At 48.8% G+C, this 26,134-nt stretch overlaps 1 protein-coding gene across 1 annotated transcript in view; it reads right to left on the bottom strand.

The window, feature by feature from the left end:
* The window catches only part of LOC149361062 (cytochrome P450 3A4-like), a 29,522-nt gene extending 8,198 nt beyond the window's left edge, over positions 1-21,324 (bottom strand). Inside the window, exons 1-3 of the mRNA XM_089572582.1 lie at positions 21,125-21,324; positions 19,728-19,917; positions 16,566-16,777 (exon numbers count right to left, since the gene is read on the bottom strand). Of these exons, the coding sequence (XP_089428708.1) occupies positions 16,566-16,777; positions 19,728-19,917; positions 21,125-21,307 (585 nt within the window). The 5' untranslated portion in view covers positions 21,308-21,324. The remainder of the gene's footprint in view (positions 1-16,565; positions 16,778-19,727; positions 19,918-21,124) is intronic.
* Positions 21,325-26,134: the final 4,810 nt, after the last annotated feature.

The raw sequence follows: 26,134 nt of genomic DNA on the forward strand, positions 1-26,134 counted from the left end.
CCTACGCTGTCAACACTTCTGTGCAATGTTCTGCAGGAACAATGCCTTGTAAGATTGTGTACGGACAATAGCCTCAACTTGCAGGAACGTGCAACTTAGAAACACCTGTCAAAATCGAGACCCTTGTACCGCGACAGGCAGCTTGTCAGCGCATCAGGTCGGAAGCACGGAAAAGAGCGTCTCGTGCGCAACAGGCACAAAAACGCAACTATGACCGCCGACATCGACCAGCTCTTCGCTATAGACTTGGAGACGAGGTCTGGGTGCGACGCGCCTACAATCAACAGGGCGTAAGCTGACCGCGAAATGTGATGGGTCCTACGTAATCACTGAGCGCTTAGGTGGCATACGTGGCGTGTGGTGTGTACTGCGGCGTTTCAAGCAGGCTCGGACGGGCGGAGGAGAAACAATTTCGCAGTGCACGTGTCGGGGTTGAAGAAAAGGGTCGTTCGCCTGCAAGACTGATTAGGACTGTGCTGTCTCTTCTTTTGAGGTCCGCAGTCGTGGCCGAGTGTGATGCCGAGACAACAAAGATAAAGTAGAGATGAGAGGAGCGCGCGGAAAAAGACGAGGAAGTGGAATAAAACAAAGTCAGCCCGAGGACATCATCATCAGGCTAGGCAATCGAGCGGACGGTCAGCTCAGCGCGTCTGTTTCAGTCTTTAAAACACACACACACACACACACGCACACGCACACGCACACGCACACATATACATACATACAAACTGTAGTGTAGGACGTCTTCGAAGGCGCTGCTTCGCGAACGGCTAGCGGTACGCCTCGGTTCAGTCCAGAGGCAGCGATCAGTCCCAGCGGCAGCGATCAGCGCACACGCACAAGCATCGGCGCCTTTGTCTTCGTCCTCTGCTTCCTTAAGTCAGCCACCGAGGATTCGGGAGCCGAAGACCTGTCTTACGACTGCCCCCCGGGCGAAAAGGCGCCATCCTGGCGGCCTAGGGTGATGTGACGACGGCGGGGTTGTAGTATGGTTTGCGGCGGTCGGTGTGCACAATTTCACGGCCTCGGCGACGATGATCAGTAGACGGCGTAAGGGGTTCGATGAGGTAATTGACGGGGGATGTCTGCTTAAGAATGTGGCAGGGGCCCTGGTACTTGCTGAGAAGTTTGGAGGAAAGGCTGGGACTTGAGGAAGGAACCCAGAGCCAGACCCAAGAGTCAGGAAGATAAGTGGGAAGAAGGTCAGAGGGATCAAGGGTGGTTTTCTGCTGCTGCTGGGCGTGTGAAGTGAAAGACCGGGCAAGCTGGCGGCATTCTTCGGCATAAGTGGCGGCTTGAGAAAAAGTCGTAAATTCAGAAGCATCAGGGAGGTAAGGAAGAATGGTGTCCATAGTGCAAGAAGGCTCACGGCCGTAGAGGAGAAAGTATGGAGAGAATCCGGTGGTGGCTTGAGCAGCGGAGTTATAAGCATAGGTGACGAAGGGTAGAATGCGGTCCAAGTTGCAGTGATCGGAAGCCACATACATGGCCAGCATTTCGCCAAGAGTGCGGTTAAAACGCTTGACCAGGACATTTGTCTGCAGATGGTAGGCAGAGGTGGTGCGGTGAACGATGTTGCATTCCTGAAGGAGAGCTTCGACAACTTCAGAAAGAAAGGTTGGAACTCTATCACTCAGCATCTCTTTGGGAGCACAGTGGCGAAGAATGATGCGATGGAGGATGAAGAATGCAATGTCGTGGGCTGTACCAGATGGTAAAGGCGCAGTTTCGGCGTAGCGGGTAAGACTATCGATGGCGACGATGATCCAGCGGTTCCCGGCCGATCTGCTGGGGAGAGGGCCGTAGAGGTCGACGCCAACACGCTCGAAGGGCTGCGCTGGGCAAGGCAGTGGTTGCAAAGGTGCGGCGGGTCGGCGAGGTGGGTTTTTTCGGCGCTGGCATGCGGTGCAGGACGGAAGAAACTTGCGCACATAACGGTACATCCCACGCCAGTAGTACCGATGTCGTAGGCGGGTGAAGGTCTTCAAGAAGCCGGCATGGGAACACTGGGGATCATCGTGGTAGGAGGAGCAAATGGAGTAGCGTAGATGGGTCGGAATGACAAGCAGCCACTTGCGACCATCCGGAACGTAGTTCCGGCGGTAAAGAAGCTAGTCTGTGATGGCGAAATGGTGGGACTGACAACGCAGAGCACGGGAATGAGGTCGAGACGATTGGTCAGATAAGAAATTCAAGAGGCAAGCGATCCACGAGTCTCTGCGTGGCTCGGAAGCCATATCAGCGGAGTCGAGCGTCAAAGAATGCAGGGCGCATATAGAAGGCCCTGTCTCGGACGGCAAATGGGAACGTGAGAGGGCATCAGCATCGGCATGTTTACGGCCGGGACGATATACAGCGCGAATGCCGTACTCTTGAAGTCGCAGAGCCCAGCGCGCCAGTCGACCAGAGGGATCTTTCAAACAGGACAGCCAGCAGAGGGCGTGGTGATCGGTGACAACGTCAAAAGTGCGCCCGTACAAGTAAAGTCGGAATTTGACGATCGCCCACAGGATGGCTAAACACTCTTTCTCAGTGACAGAATAGTTCGCTTCAGCTTTTGTCAGTGTCCGGCTGGCGTAAGCGACAACATATTCGTCAAAGCCAGGCTTGCGCTGCGCGAGGACTGCACCGAGGCCGACGCCGCTGGCATCGGTTTGGAGTTCCGTCGAAGAACGAGGGTCGAAATGACGCAGAATTGGCGGAGTGGTCAAGAGGCGACGGAGTGTCGTAAAGGCTTCATCCCAGGCTGGCGACCAGGCCTAAAGGTCGTGGCCGGAAAGGAGCTTGGTCAGAGGGTCGATGATAGTGGCGAAGTTGCGGACAAAGCGGCGGGAATTGGAGCAGAGGCCCACGAAGCTGCGGAGGCCTTTTACAGAAGTGGGTTTCGGAAATTCTGCTACCGCTCCAAACTTTGCCGGGTCCGGGAGAACGCCATACTTGGACACGACATGTCCAAGAATGGTGAGCTGCCGGGCTCCGAAGCGGGCACTTTTTAAATTGAGTTGGAGGCCAGCGTCGGTCAGGCAGCGAAGAATAGTCTCAAGGCGCTGGAGGTGAGAAAAAAAATCCGACGAAAAGGTCACAACATCATCTAAGTAACAAAGGGATATGTGCCACTTAAGCACGCGGAGTAGGTTGTCCATCATGCACTCGAATATGGCGGGGGCATTGCAGAGGCGGAATGGCATGGAATTAAATTCATAGAACCCGTCGGATGTGACGAATGCAGTTTTTGAACGATCGGCCTCTGCCATCGGCACCTGCCAGTAACCAGAGCGCAAGTCCAATGAAGAGAACTCAGCGCCCTACAGGCAGTCGAGGGCGTCGTCGATACGAGGAAGAGGGTAAACGTCATTGCGTGTAATCTTGTTCAGACGACGGTAGTCGACGCAGAACCGGATGGAACCGTCCTTTTTCTTGACAATGACCACCGGCGATGCCCACGGGCTTTGCGACGGCTGTATCACGTGGTGCTTGAGCATGTCGGTCACCTGTTCGTCAATGATGCGGCGCTCAGCGGCTGACACGCGGTACGGACGTTGGCGCAAAGGGGCATGTGTGCCAGTGTCAATACAGTCGGTAACGGTGGTTACGCGGCCCAAAGAAGTTTGCTGGTAGTGAAACGAAGCTGCAAAACGGTGCAGGACGGCGACAAGTTGGGACCGTTGGGTAGGCGTCAAGGCGGCGTCGACGGAACGGTGAAAAACATCGAGAGAAGACAGATTGGCGATGGGAACAGGCGTAATGTTGCTGACGTGAAGGCCGGCCGTGCTATCGACGAGGGGATATGCTCAAGCGGGATGGAGCACGGCTACACTACCAAGCGATTGGCCACGGAGCAAAGTGGTAAGGCAGGAGAACGGGTTAGACACATAAATGGCGCTTGAGCCACATAAATGGCGCTTGCTGCCTCATGCCGTGCTGACAGTTGTCAGCACGGCATGAGGCAGCAAAACAGATTTCTGGTCAGCGCATCGTAAAGAGGGCGTATATGTGACAGTTGCGTCGTAGAGAGCAGCACAAGAAAGAGGCACGAGCATTGAAGAAAAAGGCGGAACGTCAGTGTCCTCTGAGACGACAACAGTAGCGGCAGCAGCTCCAGGTACGTGCAAGGGAGCGTCGCTGAAGGGCGATAACTCAAGCTGAGCACAGGCGCAGTCAATAACAGCGTGATGTGTGGAAAGGAAGTCCCAACCGAGGATGACGTCGTGAGATGAGCGGGCGAGGACGATGAACTCGACTGTATAGGGGACGTTCGCGATAAGCAGGCGGGCGATGCAAGCGGCTAATGGTCGAATGTGCTCAGCGCTGGCGGTGCGGAGAGAAACGGCAGGAAGAGGCGTCGTTATTTTTTTGAGTCTGCGACAGAGGATGTGGCTAAGAACAGATACGGCTGCGCCAGTGTCAACAAGTGCTTCGACGGCGACTCCCTCAACGAACACGGTGATGATGTTGGCCGGCACGGATACAAGTCTTGAGCGAGTCGTTGGCGGCGCAGTTCTTGCCTCCGGAACTGCGGCCGTTAGTTTTCCGCTTGCGCGGCGGGTGGGCAGCGAAGCATCGGAGAAGGGGACGTCGGCCAGGAGACGGCGAGCGGTACTTGGGCGGTACAGGGGAGCGTACTTGGGCCTTTATTGTTCTTACTATATATTAATGACATCGTCGACACAACTGTTCCGGGCGTTGAGATTCGATTGTTTGCGGATGACTGCTTGCTCTACAGAGATATTACATGTTCAAATAACCAGATTGACCTAAACACTTCTCTAACTAACATCCTTACCTGGTGCCAGAAATGGGACATGGCTTTAAACAAAGAAAAAACAAACTTCCTTCGCGTGACACGTAAAAAAAATATTTTTGAGCACAGGTACCATCTCGGACAAACACCACTAAAGGAAGTTTCCAGTTTTAAATACCTGGGTGTAACATTAACTAACAATCTGTCCTGGAATTCACATGTGGAAAATATCTGTTCGTCCGCCTTTCGCAAACTCTATTTTTTAAGAAATAAACTTTCCAAAGCTCCCCCTCAGGTTAAACTTCTCGCGTTTAACTCACTAATCAGGCCTAAGATCGAATATGCATGCGTGGTGTGGGATCCTAATACTAATACTAATATTAAGAAAATTGAAAGAATCCAAAGAAAAGCCATAAAATTTATTTATTCTAAATTTTCACCTTTTGATTCTCCGTCTGAGCTAATGAAATCTAACCGTATCCAACCTCTTGAGATAAGAAGAAAAAATATTCGACGAGAATTTCTTTCCTTGCTCATAAATAACAAACTGGCTCTTGATCCTGCACCCTACTTATCGTTTTTAGCTACACGCATCACACGTCACCATCATCCCGGTTCACTTACCCCGTACTTTGCTAGAACTGACACTTTTAAATTTTCCTTTTTCCCGCGTACCATCAGTGAGTGGAATTCTCTGACATGATAAAATGTAAGCGCATAGTCATCCTGCATGCTTTTTTTATTTTTAGTTTTAGTTTTTCTTTCTATTTTACTTGTTATTTCTTTTTATTTTACTTGTTACTCGTGTATCTGTGTTATCTTGTTCTGCTTGGATCTGTAAGACGATCTGCAGTATGAAATAAATAAATAAATAAATAAATAGAAGAGGGATCCGGAGCCGGCTCATGTGTCACGGGCGAGGAGGACGGCGGAAGATCGTAGGTCGGCTCACGCCGATAAATGTACGGACGATGGTCGCGACTGCGGCACAAACGAGCCACGTGGCCAGCGACCCCGCAGGCGTAGCAAATAGGGCGATTGTCTTGCGTGCGCCAGGGGTTGAGAGGCTGCGGCTGCAATCGTGGTCGGGCAGCCGGACGATAAGTGGGAGGTGCAGGTCGCTGGGGTTCGAACAGTTGGTGGGGAGGCCTGTAGACAGGAGCAGCAGGTGAAGGCAGCGGTCGCGCCACAGCATCAGCGTACGTTAAAGGAGCGCCGATCAGTGACTGCTGAGGGGCACGAGGAGAGGGCAGTACCTCGGCGACCTGCTCCTGTATGACACGTTGGAGGTTGGAAGTGATCGGCGGCGCAGGCGTAGGTGGGCAGGTAGTCAAGCACAGCTGGCGTGCGACTTCCTCACGGACAAACTGCTGAATGTGCTGGAGGAGCGACGAGTGGTCCAGAGCACCATCCCCGGAAACAGCCGGAAACAGCCCCGGAATATACATACATACATATATACATACATAGATACATACATACATACGTACTGTAGTGCCGGAGCTCCTATTTCGCTGGCGGGCCTGTCTAAACCAGCGCTGCGCGCCCGCCGGCGCTCAAAGCAGGCCCAGACTTTCTCGGACAAGTCGCGACATGCAGCGTGACTCATCCCGCCGCCGCGGCGCCGACACGGACCCTTCCTCCTCTCCGTCGGTGCGAATTCCTCCGACGCTCGCCGGCTCTCGACCATTGGTCTAATTTGAACGGTGGCCAGTGATTGGAGGGTTTGAACGGCTGGCTGCCGTAACCGTTACCAGCGGCTATAAAAACGGAGCCGCGCTGAACCCGAGCAGCTCAGATATGCGGCGACGCGCGTCTTTTCTTGCCTTTTTCTCTTTCTGCTGATCTCTTACCTCTCCTCTATCTGCACGTGGCAGCGGTGGTGGCTTGGCTAGAGCCAGTAGCAGGCCCATGCAATTTCCTTTTCATTCTTCTCTCAGTCACAACAACAACAACACCCGAGCAGCAGACGGGCAGCAGAAGAGCCATCACGCCGGAGCTATGCTCGCCGCCGTGGCCGCCCTTCTTCTTTGTGCTCGCCCGTGGTGCTCTTGGCCCTTGTATCATGTAAAAGCCCTTGTACATACTGTACATAAACGTCCTTTTACTAACCGTCGCCTCGGCCGTTTCCTGGCTCGGATATCCAGTCCCAACAGTGGTGGCAGCGGTGGGATGCCAAAGTCCCAACAGTGGTGGCAGCGGTGGGATGCCTCAGTCCCAACAGTGGATGGCAGCTGCGGGATCGACCGGCGTCAGCTACCTCGGCGCGGTGAGTGCCTGATGTTTTCCCCTCAATTCGCCAGACTGCTCTAGCACACGTGATTGTAGTCTAGAGTAGGGCTGTGTGTGTAGCACTGTAGGAGAGCTTTGCTGTTTCGAGCCAAGTCGGAGCGCTTTGAAACGAAAGCTGGTGCAGAGGGAGTTAACGAGGCGATTTGGAAAGAATTACTTGCGCGTGTCATGCTAGTAGCGCTATAGTAGTGAACGGCAAGGGAATTCTAAGAAAAGGGCAAACTACAAGAGGCTATTATGCGCGATGGAGAACTTCAAAGTGAAGGAACTCATCGAAATTTGTGAAGAGTTGGGCATTGATTTGGGCCCCGCAAAACGAAAGCATGCGATTCTCGAGATCATGCGAAAAGAGGAAGTAACGGCTGAGGAAGCCAATGAGGCCTGGGAAGAGATCACAGAACGCCGTGAGCACGAAGAGGCTGAAAAACAGAAGCAGCTTGAGCGCGAACAGGCAGAACGTGAGCGCGAGGAGGCAGAAAAACGGAGGCAGCTTGAGATAAAACGGCATGCTCGCGCTAAGAAACTTATGGACCTGGAGCTTGAAGCACACGAGATCTTTTATGAGAGAGATAGAACATTGTCCGCTCTGCATGAGACCAACGGTCAGCAGTTGAGAGACAGGCCGCAGCGCTTCGTGATCGCCGAGGATATGGCGAAATATCTGGCAGATTTCGAGCGCGTCTGCGAGAGAAAGCGCGTTGAGCGGAATGGTTGGGCACGGAAGTTGGTAGCCCGGCTTTCCAGCGAAGCGTATGACATTGTCAAGCGCCTGTTGCACGACGGCTTGGCGGACTACGATGAGCTGAAAAGTTTCTTACTGGCGAGATATAACGTGTCACCGCTGGACCTTCGCAAAAGGTACCTGCGAGAGAATAGCACCCCATCGTTTAACGATTTTCCCTACCAGTTTAAAGCCGACATTTTAGAGTGGCTCGAAAATGCTGAAGGGTCGGAAGGTCGTGACACAGAGGTAGAGTGCGTAGCTGTAGAGCAGAGCTGCCAGTGCGGCACAGAGGAACGTAGTCCGTACTTGGCAGATGTAACTGCTGCTGTAACAGTGGGAATTGTCCCGCATTCGCCAACCGAGAAAACCTCTATGCCATCGGATAAGGTAGTCACAGCATCGGACGATGCATTTACAGAGGTCTCGCCCATTGAAATTGTGGCGGAGTTACCGGAAAGCGAATCTCCTAGCGTGTCGAAAGCAGGAGAAGTTGCCGAACAGGGCAGAGAGGACGCCCGTCTGGACATGAATGAAAACGCCTGCGCCGACGCAAGCGAAGTAGATGAGGTCGGCACACCGCGTTCGGCAGAAATGCAGAAACCCGACACTTACGATCAACGGATGCGGACGCATATAGAGTTTGCGGACGCGGAGTTGTGCGCTGGTGTTTACAGCGAGCGATGCGAAACGAGTCCCGTGCTTTCGCACTGCTCTGAGCTTTGCGACTTTCCAGAAAGCAGCTGCAGTAGCGGGAACACCGCGACTGAGTGCCCAGCCGACCCTCATCCGCTATCAGCTGAAACGCGCCAGGAGCACGACGCGAGCTGCGTGTCAACACTAATGTCAGGAGAAAACACTGGTTCGTCTGCGCCTGAAGAAGCTAAGGCGCTGGACGACAGTGGAGAACAGAACGTTCCAGACAACATAGCGGCGGTAGACGTCAACCCGTCCGAGAAAGATGAGGCCGAATGCGCACTCAGAGACGCTGAGCAGGAACAGCGCAGCTTTGAGGAACTTGGTGAAGGCGCCAAAGACAGGTCTGATCTAGGTAGCGCACGTGAATCGGCTGAGAATCATAGTGACATTGTCAGAGAACAGGAACCTAGACGACGGAAGCAGCATGTGCTTCCTCAGGAGAAAATGATAGGAAAGCACAAGAAAGAAAGCTGCAACCGGAAGGAAAGTAACAGCCAGTTCCGAAAAGTGAGCTATCACCACAAGGTGACCGACAAACAGTGCTGCCGCCGAAAGGACAGTAAAGGCAAGCTCGAGAGAGAGAGCTGTCACCGAAAGACGATGAAAGGCAGGCAAAAGAAAGAGTGGTGCCGCCGAAAGATGAAAGGAAGGCATAAGAAAGACGGTCGCCGCCGAAAAGAGAGAAAGGGCAAACGCGCGAAAACGGGTTGCCACCATCGGAAGCGCCAGCGTCGCCGGCAAAATGACCAGTAAAGTCACTCACGTTGTCAGCCCTGAAACTAGCGTCAGAACCAGAGCTAAAGAAATGTGCGAGGCATTACTATCGCGCAAAGCGAAGCGCATAAGTGTGTCGGGGCACATAGGTCTGGGCAGTAGAATAAACTGCAAAAAGAAATCGTGCAAACTTTCGCGCGGAAAAGTGCACCAAGGCACCAAACCGAGATTCAAGAGAGCGCTGCCCGGGAGGCGAAAAATTAAGGAGCGGGACAAGTGTGAATCTTGCCGCCAGCACAGAGAGAGCGAGACGCGCAAAGGCACGTGCTCTCATGCGGGCTCTCGCTTTCCGCTGCATTCACGGGAGAAACCGCGCTCCCATAGAAAGCGTCACGCGCGCGGAAGGAAAGCGCGTGTACGGCTCAAAGAGCGAAAGATTGTACGAGGCCGCAGTGACAGGGGCAAGAAAATTGCCAAGAAGAAACCGTCTAAGCGCTCAGCCAAGCACATTTATCGCGATAGAAAGCCGCGATTCGAAATGACGCCACTTAGTAGGCGTAAAATCAAAAGGCCGTGTAGAGGCGAACTACACACCAAGCGGAAAGGCAAACGGATGCGCGAGAAAGTCAAGACTCGTGCAATGTCTGACTTGCCCCCACGAACAGAGAGAAAGAAAGAACGGCCCCATCGGAAGCGTTGCGCACTCGCTATGGGACGTCGCGACTGGCGCGCGAAGCGCAAAGAAAGGGACAAGTTGCCAGTCTATGAAAGCGAATCGCTCTCGTACTGTAGCTCCCGTAGAAACTGGAAAGACAAGTACAGAAAGAAAAACGCGTATACCGCGAAAGAGGCAGAGACATTAGCTACCACGGTAGTAGAGAGAGAGAGAGAAAAGCGCAGCACAGCGAAAGAGGCAGAGTCACTAGTTTCCGCTGTAGCGGGTGTCGTTTACCGTCCGTTAGAAGCAAGGAAAACGCGAACGTGGACGCACTAAGCCGTGTGTTCTAAGCAAGGCTGCCTTCGTCTCCTCGTGACCTACATTTTGTCTCTTCGCGAACAGCTGTTAAGTTCGCTCGTAGATCGGGGAAAAATTGATATCCTCATTTGCGGCCTCAGCTGAGTGTCTTCTGGCCGAGTGATCTCAAGAAAGCGAATTTATTTTGCATTCATTTCATTCCGAGAGTTTCATGTGTTTGACACTTTGTCTGAGTTAATTACTTTGGAGTTCTTGTATCCCACATGTGTCTCTTGTAGAGGAGGGAACAAAAGGGGACAGAAATATAGCCAGCAGAGTTTTTTTTTACTTGAAGTCTGGTGTATTGACGGGTGACAGAAGGCACTTGCTCGTGTTGGGTGTTGCCTGTTGTCGGTCGGTTCTTTGCAACCTGCAGAACGATCAACGACTGATGCTGTGAAGCAAGCTCTTCCGAAGGACCGAGCGAAGCTGATCCAGTCACCTGGGCGACAAAGCTGCGGAGCAGTGATCCTGTCCTGACGAGCGAGACCTGTTCATGGAAAGGAGCCTGGAGCTACCTGCGGCTGAACACCGGACGAGAACTTGGAGGAGCCTGGCGTACGAGCGCGCCCCGCATCCGAGCCACGCGGAAGTAGCTCGTCTTCGTGGCGCATTGTCTGGCGGCGGTGGTGCTGTAGTGCCGGAGCTCCTATTTCGCTGGCGGGCCTGTCTAAACCAGCGCTGCGCGCCCGCCGGCGCTCAAAGCAGGCCCAGACTTTCTCGGACAAGTCGCGACATGCAGCGTGACTCATCCCCCCGCCGCGGCGCCGACACGGACCCTTCCTCCTCTCCTCCTCTCCGTCGGTGCGAATTCCTCCGACGCTCGCCGGCTCTCGACCATTGGTCTAATTTGAACGGTGGCCAGTGATTGGAGGGTTTGAACGGCTGGCTGCCGTAACCGTTACCAGCGGCTATAAAAACGGAGCCGCGCTGAACCCGAGCAGCAGACGGGCAGCAGAAGAGCCATCACGCCGGAGCTACGCTCGCCGCCGGGGCCGCCCTTCTTCTTTGTGCTCGCCCGTGGTGCTCTTGGCCCTTGTATCATGTAAAAGCCCTTGTACATACTGTACATAAACGTCCTTTTACTCACCGTCGCCTCGACCGTTTCCTGGCTCGGACACCCAGTCCCAACAGTGGTGGCAGCGGTGGGATGCCAAAGTCCCAACAGTACATACATACATACATACATACATACATACATACATACATACATACATACATACATACATACATACATACATACATACATACATACATACATACATACATACATACATACATACATACATACACACACACGTACGTACGTACATACGTACGTACATACATAGATACGTACAAACATACATACGTACGTACGTACATACGTACATACATGCATACGTACATACGTACATAAATACATAGGTACATACAGGCCGCCGCGGTGGCTCAGTGGCTATGGTGCTCGGCTGCTGTCCCAAAAGACGCGGGTTCGATCCCGGCCGCTGCGGCTGGAATTTCTTTGGAGGAGAAATTCTAGAGGCCCGTGTACTGTGCGATGTCAGTGCACGTTAAAGAACCCCAGGTGGTCGAAATTTCCGGAGCCCTTCACTACGGCGTCTCTCATAGCCTCAGTCGCTTTGGGACGTTAAACCCCATAAACCAAACCAAACCACATAGGTACATACATACATACGTACGTACGTACACACATACATACATACATACGTGCATACGTACGTATACATACATACATACATACGTATTTTTTTATTCATATTGCAGCGAAGAAGTACAAACACACGTAGAAGGAACACACAAAAAACACGGACGAACGCTGTACTCACAACTGGTTTACTGCGAACAGATTTCGAGCTCAAAATGGCTCACGCATCTGCGCACTACAGAAAGAAAACCATAACAAACACGTGCCAAGAAATAACATCTTATCATAATGCCGCAAAAAGGTTGAATTCCGAAGCGTACAAAAAAGGGATGCATCACTAATGCAGCAATCTGCTTTTTCCTTTATATGAAAGGCCTCCAGGAGTTCACGTGCCGTTTTATACTTGCTTCTGCCTAGGATTCGAACACTATCGAAACGTGGCGAACATGTCACGCATGACTGGCAGTGACTAACCAAGTGCACATTCTCTTTGTTCTTTAAAATCCTTTGGTGCTCCCCTAGCCGGTCGTTAATACATCGCCCCGTTTGACCGATGTACACTTTTCCAGATGAAAGTGGCAGCTCGTATACCATCTCAGAAGCGCATTGCACATAGGGCGTAGTGTGCTTTTTTCCACACGCGCTTCTCCTTGTTTCGCTTCCGGAAATACGAGGGCACAACTTTGACAGCTCCATCGGAGCCGAAAAAACGAGCGGCACCCCATACCTGTTCGCAACCTTCTTCATGTTATGCGACACCTTGTGTAGGTAGGGGGCAACTTCCGGTCGCAGGTTCATGTTCCTCTCTTTCTTCTTGGAGTTCGCTGTGCGTGCCTTCACTTTTTTCAGGCAAGCTTCTGCAACAGAAGTCACGACCGACAAGGGGTAGCCCGCTGACACGTTTCTCAAGTGCATGAAGACCAGGAGACTCTTCCATAGCATGTACTTTCAGGCGCGTGGGTCTTTTTAAGCTCGGGTGGGGGCGGGGGGGGCTTCCCCGCGATGCGGCTTCCCAGTTACGTTAACCAACAAGGGAGGACGTCGGCGTCGCAGCGACACAAGAGCCACGGACGGCTTGAACCTGTCAGTAACTATTTAGGAGCATGGGTTATCTTGCCTTCGCATTACATGCCCTGCCTACATTGAAGGAACCTTCCACTACTGTCTACCGGTGCTTCAAAGACTATCTCCAACAAGCAGGAAGATTCTTGAGGCCGCGCTGAACAACTGCCTGCGGATATGCCCTGGCCTCTCAAGGGGTTCTTCTGCATCAGGAACAGTAGGGGAAGCAGGCTGTCTCCCGCTAGGTGTGATTGCCTCCCAGGAGACTGTGTACCCATCTCTGCCATGTCCTCCAAGGGAAGGAGCACTTCCTACACCGTGTTCACTTAGCACTTTGTAGCTCTAGCTGTGGCCATGTCGTGCAGCTCCTCCCCCTCTCTACTATTAATCAGTTTAAGAAACTGCTACCTCTAACCTTTCCCCCTGGGCACTCTCGCCTCTAAAGGTAAAGATGTCTGTTCCAGGAATGCATCCAAAGAGCCGCATGCCGCAGGAGTCGTACCTAAAAGCTACTTTCGCCTAATTGACCGAGGAATATATGCAGCATACCCATACCTTCAACGACGGTTCAACTACTGAAGAAACTTCTCCCTGTGGCATTTATATGCCCGCAACAAGCCGTGTCCTTTCTTACCGGCTACAGCGGGGACATCCTCAACGACAGCTGAGCTTCACGGCATTAAAGATGCTGTTTCCTATATCCTGAACCGAGCACTTAGCCGATGGGTTGTCTTCACGGACTGAAAAGAATCTCTGCATATCCTGTCCTATCTGCCAAAGAAAACCAATTCATGGCTCGTTTCCCTTGAAATTCATCTGGGAACGGCGCACAGAAAAACACAGAAAAAACCGGGAGAACGGACAGGACAGGACCTGTTCGTTCTCCCTGTGTTTTCCGCGTTTTTTTTTTGTGCGCCATTTTTAGATGGATCGTTACCAACTAGCGTAACTTTCTGCTTTACTGCTCCCTGACATTGGATATATACATCATTCGGCTATTGCCGCAGGTGACGGCATATCATTTCAGTGGATACCAGCACACTGTGACATTCTGGCCACTGAAAAAGCACATGAAGCAGCCCGTGAAGGCCACTAACATAGTAGACCCATTCGGACTTTGTTCACGAAATGTTATGCGTCCAAAATGGCTCAAATATTTCATTGAGAAGAAGCGTGTGGGCTCTGGGGCTTACCGACACATCACTACCAATTTCATCACTTGTCGACCCACATATCAGATCAAAACTCCAACTCAGGATTACTCATTTGTAAAAACTTTAGCACAGACTTTGCCTTAACACTGCATTTACGAACAGCTTGCGATACCGTTTCGGTCAAGTAGAGAGTCCGCTCTGCCACAGCTGCGGCTCGATCGAAACCGTGGAACATATCCTACCTGAGTGCCCTGCATATGCTAACGAGCGTGCGTACTATGAACATTGCATTGAGAAGCTCTCCCCAGTGCCTCTGACAGCTAACAGTGTTAAAGTCCCTTTGCCTGCCCTGGGCAACAGAGCCATGCAATTAAAATGCAGGCAGTGCATTTAAAATGCACTGGACGTCTTAACAAGCTCGCTCTGATTTTACCTCGCGTGTTACCCTCATGCATTGTTCAAGCTATGAACTTTGTTTACCGATTTTTACGTCTATGCATTTCATCATTTCAAGTTACATAATTTCTCGCCGATGCACCTTAGTACGTAGTTCGTGGACACATTTTATGTTCTCTTTTTCTTTTTTTTACCCTTTCTGCACACTTATGGTTCCGCCTTTACCTACCGAATGTCCTTTCCCACATAGAGTAGCATGACATCGATTTTTAAACGATGACCAAATTCTCTGTTTTTTTGATTAGAAGGTCTCTCTCTCTCTCGTCTTGATTTCGAATAAGATGTCATTAACCCGCGTTTGTTCTCTGACTCACTCTGTCCTCTTCCTGCCCCTTAGCTTTACACCTATTATTTTCCTTTCCATAGCTCGCTGCGTTGTCCTTAAGCTGAACCCTTTTAGTTAGCCTCGAGGTTTCTGCACCATAGCTGAGTACCGGTAAGATAAAACTGCTATATTATTTACCCTTGAGTGATATTGGGAAACTGCCTATAATGATTTCACAGAACCTGCCAAATGCACGCCACCCCATTTTTATCCTTTTCCGTAATCCACCCTCATGATCCGGATAGGGGCTTAGTGCCTGCCCTAAGCAGAAGCACCCTCTTGCCACTTCCAGCACATCTCTACCATTTGGAAGCTGCTGTTCCTTTAGTAGACTCTACGACGTTACTTTGGTTATCATCATATTAAATTTTAGACAAACCGTACTGCTCTGCCTGACTTATTATTCTTGTCTTGGAGTTCTCCTCCTGAGTAACTGAATAGGGCACCGGACGTGAAAAGTCGGAGGACTTGGGTTCGAATAATTACTCTCTTAATCTCCCATTGATGAACACCAGAAACTTTTTGAAAAATCCCCTATGCTCCTTGGTTTCTCTGACTGTTGGCTTCCGTCATGTTTAGTAAGGCAATATAATCAGCGAATAATCAGCTAATCCGTCATTCTCCATTAACTCTTCTCCCCAACTCTTCCAAATTCAGGTCTCTGAACACCACCAGTAAACAGGCGGTATTCGGTGGCATTACTGCTCATGAAGATTTACAGACCTTAAAACAGCAGCAAAGCAGCTGGAGTAAATCTGCGATGCCGGCCTCTCAACCTCTTTCTGAGTTGATGGCCGCTGCCCGTGATGTGTGCTGCTAAAATGTAAGGAATAAAAAGTACGCGTAGGCTCTTGATGGTACCGAGCGTGAAACTATTTTCATGGCTAGTAACAAAACTAACGCCACGGGATTACTTAATCTGGCCCGTAGGTGCTGGTAAAAATGTGTTGATTTCACAGCGTTTCCTCGTCGCCTGCCAACTAAATTATAGTTGGCATATTATTGAGCTCGCCATGTATGCTACGCGTTATTAAGTCAGCAAGTTAAGTACTGGCTGCCAAAGTTCACACGTTCTAATTTCAAGACTTGCGGCATATTTGACTCTGCGTTATCAACCCAAATGTGTAGCAGCAAAAAAGAAGGGAGCTTTAAAAACGATTTTTGTTTTCGCCTTTTTAATTACCATGAATTGTTCACGCCCCCCACCCCACCTCTTGTTTTTAGAGAACACACCACTGCGCCGCAGATTCATGTGCCAACACTCGGCTAAAAGGGGATGTCCTCCACCAATGGGAATATTTTGACCAGTGCGAATTGGACACTTCATGGAATGAGTGGTGCCACCTTTTAGCTGAATTAGCGATCTGTTCCTTTATACAGCTTCTCGTCAGCAGACCTTTGTACCGGTAGATCACTCCGTCAGCCCGAATGTATGAGTGCCGATATCTTGCTCTTAAAGACAAGTCTTCACTAGAATTCTTATCCTTGATCCATGTAAACGGAAATTTTCTGTTTTAAACTCCTCCAGCACGCACGACAATTAGGTACCACTCATCGATTGACAGCAAAAGCGCCAATGCTCATTACAAAACAAGCCTTACACCGAACTTTCAAAACCAGCGAGCCTTGCATTGTTCTCTTATTTTGTGAAGTATTATAATGCAACACCAAGGCGTTTTTGTTTTCGGGAAAGCAAAAGCAAGTAATGATTGAGAACGGGCTGCTTTAAACAACGCACCTCCCATGCAAGAACACATTTTGCGATGACGTCCATGGTGAGCCCCTGGGTCATGAGTGACACGTCCGCGCCGGTCTCGCTCTTCGCCAGCCGTTCGTCCAGCACTTCCAGCATGTCGTTCACACAGCCGTTCATTATTTTCGATATCAACTTCAACTTGGCGCCCGAGAAACTCGGGTTCATCACGCTCCGCACTTTCCTCCATTGGTCTCCTGCGCGAGAACGGTGGGCATCGTCATTTCGCCTTGAACGCGGTCACTTTGCGAGGTTCCCAATTGTGCCGCGTAGTACGAAATGTAATCTTCTGCTATGTTATCAGCGGTTTGACCATTTAGCGTGCCATTCATCATTTGGATTCAAAATAAATAGCATAGCCAGGCCATAACAAAGCCAATTCCCCCCCCCCCCCCCCCCTTTTTTTTTTCAGAGGAGCATAGCAATGGATAATTGTTTACACGCATGTGCAAAATTTATTACAAACTTTCAGAACCGCTGGAAACTGCCTTAACATAATTCCAGGATTTGTGATATTCATACCTAGAAATGGTAGTTTAATTTTTATTTATTTATTCAAGTTACTCACAGACTCCTTTACATTGGAGCATTGTGTGAGTGGGTCAGTACATAGAAGTTAGAGAACAGCGCAAAAAAACACGACTCAAGAGAAACGTTATACAATAGTTAGAAAGAGGCACTGAGTAGAATACAAAAGTAATATAATAAACAATAATTACATAAGTTTCAAAATGTGGCAACATGGAAACGGAACACGATTTGGCAGTGAGGCTAAAAAGTGCACAAGTCAGTTCACACTAAGCAGCAATAAAAGATTTTTCGCAAGAAAACTGAACTGAGACACAAGGCGAGCATTGCGGTTATTTTATCACGAAGCGCAGCAGGATTTCTGGTATTAGTAGCGAGAAATTATCGAAGCTTTCGCAATGCACGTTGCTCCAGATAAGCAATGCGTCAGCTCCCATTCGGTGATGTTAGGGGGAACTTAATTATCGTACCTCAAGAATAGTAATCTTCGGCTGTTGTAAGCGAACGAATTTTTTTCCTCCGTTCTTGTCAGCGCGTGCGTTCCTCCGTCTTCTGTGTATGATATGACGTCAAATGTGGGCATATAGTCATGTTCCTTCAGAGAATAAACAGTTGTTAGAAAGCGCTTCGTCCTGTGTGTTCGTCCCTTTTCCGCGTTTTTATAGCGCTCACCAATTCCTTCAACTGAGGTTCTTTCACGGGCAGTTACATCGCAATGCACGAAGGTGTTTTGGTATTTCGGATTCGCTCTCGCAGTCTTAGGCATGTAGTGAGAAATGGGCGGCTAAAAATTACACAAGGAAGCTCCTTAACTCCGCTGTTGCGATTTGACGCCTGCGCTGGCGGGAAATTGCAAGCGCGGTAGCGCCGATGACTGCCGCTTTTTCGAAAATCTAAAAACTAATATTTGTATTACATGTGACGAGATACAAATACATGAGTGAATGAGGTGTCTGATTGCAATACTCAGGAAGTTAAATATGACACAGTTAACCGGCTTGCTACTTAACCCGTCTCAGCTGTTTGCTGACGTTCGCTCCCGTGTACAATGCTACATTGAAGAAAGTGTACGCTAAATTGAATGCCACTTATTTAGCGATGACTATCCTGGCAGTGTATACTATGGTAAAACGCCGCAGGAAGCTCGAATATAGCGTAGTACGGACCTTTCACTAGCTCAAGTTGCGTAGGCACTAAACTTCCTGCGTGACTTATGAATCAGTTTCGGTTTACTGGGCAAAAAAAAAGCACTGAATTTCGTCGCGCTGGCGACTTTTTCTTCGTTTCAAAAGCTTATATAGAATCGACTTCTCTATGGCTACGAACTCCCCTGTCGGTCCTTACAACAAGACTATGGCAATTAAAAACTCGACAAGTTAACGTTAGGTGATAAGTTTCATAATTAGAACGATTTTCAAATTAAATAAAGCCAGTCGTGTCTGACAGTTCGTATCAGAAACGATTTTTCTGCAGATTGAACCATCCTATGTGAACTAATTTTTGAAAGGACATGCTGGAATACTAAGTATATATCTTGAAGGTGCATATTTAACCTTTCTTGTAATTGTATGTGTACATGTTTGCAACGAGAGTGAACTAGGCGCGCATCTGCAACCATTTGCAACGAATTACATTACTGGATGAAATACAGCGTGCCGATCCCTGAGCGCATTGTGAAAAATAATCGCTTCACTTGCCCGACATACACGTATTTGTATGCGTTCTTTCGATCAATAGCTTTGCAGCAAATTTCTCGAAATCTCATATCTCATTACCATGTACCGTCATTGTTTCTGATCCACGGCGTTTTGCAAACTGCCTGGTGCTTAAAAATTCATGTGGGTATGACGCATCTAGATCCAAGGAATAAAAGACAAATGCACATATCGGCTATTCAAGGGCGAAAAAGTTCCGGGGTACTCAAGTGCCTCCTTAAGGGCATGGTACGATAGAGTGTATGGGTCCCTTCAGCGGCTTGAAGTAATTTTCGCATATATCTTCGCAGGTACGGACGCTTTCGAACAAGGCACGAAGGCCACGCTAAAGCCAAATCAAACATGCCTTAATCGCCTCGGGGCAGCATGTCTGCCTCGAGATCCAACGGACACAGGTTTTATTCCCATCTCACCCCAGGTTTATTTTGAGTGAAATTATTTTTCTTCGCGTTATTACATGTCATAATGTAGTAGAGTAATGTTCCGACCATATATTCACAATTTATGCGATGTTTTAATCACTTTTCAAATCCGCCCTTCCTAGCTCCTCCGCGGTGGCTCAATGGCTACGGCGCTCGGCTGCTGACCCGAAAGACACGGGTTCGATCCCGGTCGCGGCGGCCGAATTTCGATGGAGGCGAAATTCTAGAGTCCCGTGTGCTGTGCGATGTCAGTGCATGTTACAGAACCCCGGGTGGTCGAAATTTCCGGAGGCCTTCACAACGGCGTCCCTCATAGGCTGAGTTGCTTTGGGACGTTAAACCGCAATAAACCAAACCCGCCCCTCCGCGTGTGATGTCACCACCTCTTCGACGAATCCGCATTTTCTTTTTGCTCTGAATGGGGGGCTTAACGCTGCAGCATAAATAATGTCACCAACATTCTAGTACAATATTCGGTGTACCTTTCAGTCCCACCAGACTGCTGTTGAAGGTTTCCACTTCCAATATCATAGGCATCCGATCACGAAAAATATGAGCTTCCCTGATAAAACACTGCTTGATCATTTCCAGGTCGGTCATTACGATGCACGGCAGTTCACCGAGGTAGAAACCAAAAAAGCTCCCGTATTTTCGAATCCATTCGGCTGTCACCTGCAGTGAGAAAACAGTGAAGATTGGACAACATAGTTACTAATCAGTTTGCGCTTTTTCTTCAGGCACCTAAAAATTATAGAGATAACAAAACTGCAACATACGTATAGACCTTTTGAAAATGAGAGTGGAATACGCTTCCATATAGGACACCGGGCTGTGCTCGCAGTACAGGAGAATGTTGACGATTAAGCCCCACCATGTCCAACCCACAGCGCAAAAACCGGTGGCTCCGAGGCTCATGGAGAGGTCTGAAGGCGATACTCCCAACACCGCGATGCGCAACCAACGCGTACGCGATTAGGGGAACGAGAGCCAGGCGGTGCTAAGTACTAGGCATATTGTGGCAGAAATGAATACATAGCCACGACACCAAGTAGTTTCTGATAGCACGAGTGTTACACCCTTGCGTACGTACAATCCCGTAGTCTGAACAAGCAGTCTCATGCGGACGAATGCTCTCTCTCAACCATCAACCACATCGCTCGCATGGACTGCGCAGACAGAAGAAAGCAGTTCTTGACAGCGGTGGCCGATAAGCAATAGATTGTTTCCTATATATTTCCTACAGTTCGAACGATGAGATTAAAGTGGAAGTTTATGTAACAGCAGTGAGGAATATTTTACACAGAACGGTTACTGCAGCTGCTCCCGCGAGCGCTTAGAGATTGAGAGTTATAATGAATTGATGTCGCAGCAAAAGCCTCATAGCTTAGCTACTTTCACTGCCGATTAGATTTATGTTTCGATTTTTTTGCCTCTGTACAATGGCGTTAAATCTGTGTATATAGTCACCCATTCGTAAACAGGGCGGAGATTTGCATAACCATTTCAAAACATATGTTCTGCGTCGTCGTTGCTTGCAACACGATCAATTGAAGGCAGTGTGAAAGTGGTTTGGCAGCCGCGAGAGGTCTTAGAGTGTGAACTTCCAATATGAATATGCATGCGCGGTTTTCTGGCTGAACTCAGGCTGCATGTATAAGCACGAATACTAAAATGCCAGGAGTGTTCATTCTGCAAGTCATGCACATAAAATTGTGCCTTTGTGAACGCCTGAACGACTATGATCCGCATTGACTACCGGTAACTAGCGAATTGTTTTTCGCTCCATAAATTGGGCACTACTTCTAACAACCAGCTGTTTTGAGTTCTTAGTATTTAACCAGACACCTTCTGCATTATTGTGTCCATCAGGTGCTCCTACCTCAAGAGGGTCTCTTCGAAAGTCTTTCCAGTTCCCGAATAATATGCTGCTAGGTTCGGGTCCCGGTATCCCATACCGCTGGAAGAGGCGCTGTTGTCGGCGTCTTTCTCGGAGCCAAGCCATCACACCGACGACCATGACGGTTAGGAGAGCGGCCACCACGCTGCAAGCACTCAGCTCCATTTCACAGAGGATTTGCTTGATCTGCGAGAACAGTGGGGCGCACTGTTCACCACCAGAAACCAAGCTGAAGTGCACTTACTGCAGCTCTTCAATAAACAGATTCTTTCAGTCTAATCCATCGCTCAGAATAAGAATTGAGATTTGATGCGACGCCACATGAACAGGCGAGTGCTAGTCGTACCACGCCTGTTGCACAATGTGTGCCGTTACAGATTCAAGTATACCGGACAACACACATGGAGACTCAAAGCCTCCGAGAAAATAGCAGCAGTGATGAGTTGTCACGTACCAGATTGGCCGGTACAGTATTTGCCGCATGTTATATTTTTCTTATGAGCTAGTGCCTATTGCTTATGGGCTTATGAAGATCTTTTTATTAGTCAACGAACAATGCCGGCTGAGTTAGTGTCTAGCTGATTATACACCAAGGCGGTCAAAAGAGCGAGAGCGAGCACAGGGAATATTCGGGTTGAATTATTATGCAGTGACTCTGAGGTCTCTTCCTTCGCTACGATCCTGCACTCAAGATAGCCGCCGTCGTACTAGCCACATAGCCGGTGCGTTTTGTGCATGGTTTTCCCGATCGGACCATTTGCGAAAAAAGCAAAGCGGTGCCAGTTCCTCATTTTTAGTATGAATAACGTGCTATTCTTCTTTTCCTAAGCGACTTGTTGCCAGCTGGTACTGTTATTGTGTAGGCACCACGTGATCCTGCCCGACTGAATTTGTTGTCACTGGACACTAACCACACATAGCACATGCGTGCACGCTAGAAATTGTGGCCGTTATCTTTATCAAATATTTCTTGCGGTGTGCAAGAATACACTTCATGACGACGCAATTCAGAAGAGATCCGGTATTCGAGAGCATGCACCCAGGGCGATCAGTGTACGTACGCGCTCTTGTAATACGAGTAGAACTGCTTGCAGTACGAAAGGAAACATAAAAGTGCGTGGCGCTGCTAGCCGTCCGGGTGCCTTCGCCCGCTATTAAGGTATGGAGGCAAGTGGCGTTGAAGGTACGCGCGTCGTCTATCCGGGAATGCAAGGAGGGAGTACACGCTGAAGGGCTCGATCGAAGCGTACTATCTTTAGTGGAATGGAAGCCAAAGTGCTGGAAATTTTAGTGAAGCCCTTCGTGTCTATGACCAGCGCGCGACATGCGCGCGACCACCTCGCCCTGTGGAGCTTTCGCAAAGAACCTTTCATGTTCTCCGCAGCTGACGCCTGCCGACGCGTGCACAAAAATCGTGCTGACAGAGAACATGGGGTGCTGTCGTTAACGATAAGGGCCTTAATAGTTGGTTGTTACATGTAAATTTGCAAACGTCGTTTTTTGATACCTAATCTTGGTAACTCTGAGAGCGGTTCCAAACGAGTGCATTGTTGTATTCATGCACATTGAAAGAGGCGCCTACTATTAAACTTCTACTACCTCGCCTAAGTGGTTTAGATAGCTTTACTATGCTAATCGTAAGCCTTTCTTTTCCTTCAAGCCATTGAAGTTATGGAGTTTGGGCAGCGGCACCAAGGAGGAGCCCGCAAGGATCTGCACGGCATGGCATCGGAAGCTCTTGCGATAATCCCACTTTGAACATGATATTTTCAATATTTCCTAGGCTGTTTTCTTCACCTAAACATGATATTGCACTAACCACCTATGGGGCATAATGCAACGTCTAACGTACAAGAACAATGAAATAAAAAAGAAAACATTTACAGAAGACATCAGTGAACCAAGAACAGAAATCCTTGAAACAGTAGAAAAAGCGTAAGCAGAAAACAGACTTTTCATAACCATTTTCTATGAGTAAAACCACAAAAAAAATTTCGAATGCTCACAACAGAAAACAAAGCACTACAGAAAATTTCTGGCAACGCAGCTGCCAGAGAGTTTCTGTACTTTTCAGGAAAACGTTGATAGATGATTACGATGGTCGGCAGTGCGAAATTTGAGCACAGCTCTTCACATGCCACCTTCCGCAGCTGGCAGATGACAGGTTACGCTGCTGGCCACCATTCTTTTGCGTGGCAACCGCCTTCAAGGGGACGTTTTGCTCTGCGACTTCGACATGACTTGAACCACCGGTTTCACCGACAACGCCGATGACAGTGCGAAATACAGGAACGCGCGCCTGCGAACTGCGGTCTAAAATATTTACAGTGTCCTAGACTGAGCCCACTTCCGTTGACTAGGGAACAAATTCTGTTGTAAAAAAAATATTCTAGGACGCGCTGCACTTGCTGTCTACGAAGTGCAAGAACATTCCGCATTATACTCATGAGGCAAATGACATTGAATACAACGACGCACTTTCCTGATTTTGAGTTTTCTTTGTTCATCCATATTTATTTAACTCTGAAAATAATTTCTCTGTTTGCCGCTATGATAGGAAGATCAGGACTAAAGGAGACGTATTAACTTGCGTGGCTTATAAATTTCTCTCAGAGATGATCGTGATAGGCACTCCCCTGGAACTCATTTGTGTGAATATCCAATACAACCATCATGATTTATTGGAGTGTGCATGCCACCGATTAGCTAGTTCTGAATGCAGAGCTAATGATTATTTCCAAGACGTTCTGTACAATCTAATTTGCTGTTTCTGCTCACTCCACTAACACTGCTCGGCGATTTTAACTTTCCAAAAATCAGCTACACAACGAACTGCCGTACTGTCTTTCAACCGTCGCCTGAAAGTTTATTATCTATTTATTTATGCAGTCTCACGAAGCTAGGTGATAAACCTACCAAATTGGGCCCTACTTCCCCTAATGGGCTAGGTTTACTTCTCCCCATAGAGCCAGAGATTGCATATTTATCATGGCTTTTTGCTGCCTTAGGCGACCATTGCTGCCTGAATTGCAACGTATAGAGTCCCATTTCTCCTCGAATTACTTCTTCCAAGACCATCAGAACCTACAGTAAAGCCACCTTTACTTGACTTAGCCGATACCGGGAATTTTTTCCTGAACCATACTTGCCAGGCTTCTTTGACCGCACAGTAGAAGGCAATTGGATACTATTGAAGAATAAAGTCGTATCTCTGCTGACCAGATACGCACCACTGCAAAAAATCTCCGGGAAGCAGCGATCGTCATGGTTTACCGTAAGACTGAAAGGACTACTCAATTAAAAAAGCACATTTTCATTCAGCAAAACGACCAAATAAACCGGACCGCTGGCACGCTTATCGCGAAATCCTGCATTCTTATCACCTAGCTGTCAAAGAAGCCAATCATGTATTTGTTTTTTTCAGAAAACGGTACCGTCACTTTTTAATATAATCAAAGTTTTTGAAACTTTGTGAACCGTTAGTGAAAACTGTCATATCACTTGTTGACCGAAATAACCAACCCATGCTAAATGCTGTATTTGCAAACGCGTTCAATGATTACTCAACGACTGCTGAAACTCCTTTGTGCAACCGCGAATTTTTCGCTATGGATTCCACTGTCATCGACTCTGTTGGAATAATGAAATTAATTCGCGAACTAAAACTTTCCTCATGTTCCGGCAGCGACGAAATTAATTCCAAGTTCACGAAAAGTACTGAAGTTTTCTCATCTATACTTTTAAGGCACATTTTCACGCAGCCAATCCAGTGCTCCACTTTGCCGCACGGTTGGAAAGGTGGAAGGCAGCCCCTGTATATAAATCAGGCAATGCAAAATGCCCACTTAATTAAAGACGATCTCATAAATTACCGTTGTCTGTAAACTTTGAGAACACATCAAATATTCTCTCTTTTCGGGAATGAGTCATTTTTTGCTCCGCTTATTACAGTTTTCGAAAGTACTTCTTCTGTGAAGCCCAACTTTTTCTTTTAGTTATCAGATAGCTTCAGACCTTCTCTGTGATTCACGCATTGACTGCATTTTTCTCGACTTCAACGAAGGATTTGATAAGGTCACTCATTTGCTCTTACTAAAGATCAGCGCATATATACTTATCACGGAGTACTAAGATGTACTGAATGCTTTCTAACTAATCATTCTCAGTACGTAGTAGCCAATGAGAGGTCCTTACACCTTGTTTAGTAAAATCTGGTGTACCTCAGGGCCCTGTGTTATGTCCCTTACATTTTCTATGTAAATGACCTTCCTGCATTTGGTGACACCTCTATAAAACTGTGTCTTGCTTTGCAGTCCGCGTTTAATGGAAAATAAAAATTGAAAATGGTTAGAGAGTGAGGTCTCCCTCCTCTGCAAGGCTGACCCTTGAGTTCTCTGCACTTAGTGCAGCAGCTGCACCGCAGAGGCTTCTTTTTACATTTCCAGTGGTCCCTTCGCACATAGGTGTCTTGGGCTACCGGGTGACGGACAGACTCGCCCATGAAGCCCTGTTTCCGGATCCACAAATAAAGGCCGCTCTAGATAAAACAAGATTCTTCATAGAAACAGTTTGGTTTGGTTTGGTTTATTGAGGTTTAACGTCCCGAAGCAACTCAGGCTATGAGGGACGCCGTAGAGAAGGGCTCCGGAAATTTCGACCACCTGGCGGCCGGGATCGAACCCGCGTCTTTCGGGTCAGCAGCCGAGCGCCGTAACCGCTGAGCCACCGCGGCGGGGCTCATAGATACAGTAGGAAATCATTTAGGATCCCTGTGGTGACCAAATAATGAACCTTGTCTGTTCTAAGCAAACTTTAACCCTTTATGAGACATAAAGTTGTGAGCAATGCACACCGGCTGTTCAGGGCGGGATTCTTTTTCTTATCAGCTTTTTATGAAATATGCAAATTTTGAGTTCTCTAGAGTTAGCGGTTTTCGAGATAAAAGTGGGACACAGGAGTCCCACCGCACCATGAGTGCGTTTGAGAAAGTGG

Source organism: Amblyomma mixtum, chromosome 2, assembly GCF_055824585.1.
Source record: "Amblyomma mixtum isolate Tamu chromosome 2, ASM5582458v1, whole genome shotgun sequence".
Taxonomy (NCBI): Eukaryota; Metazoa; Arthropoda; class Arachnida; order Ixodida; family Ixodidae; genus Amblyomma; species Amblyomma mixtum.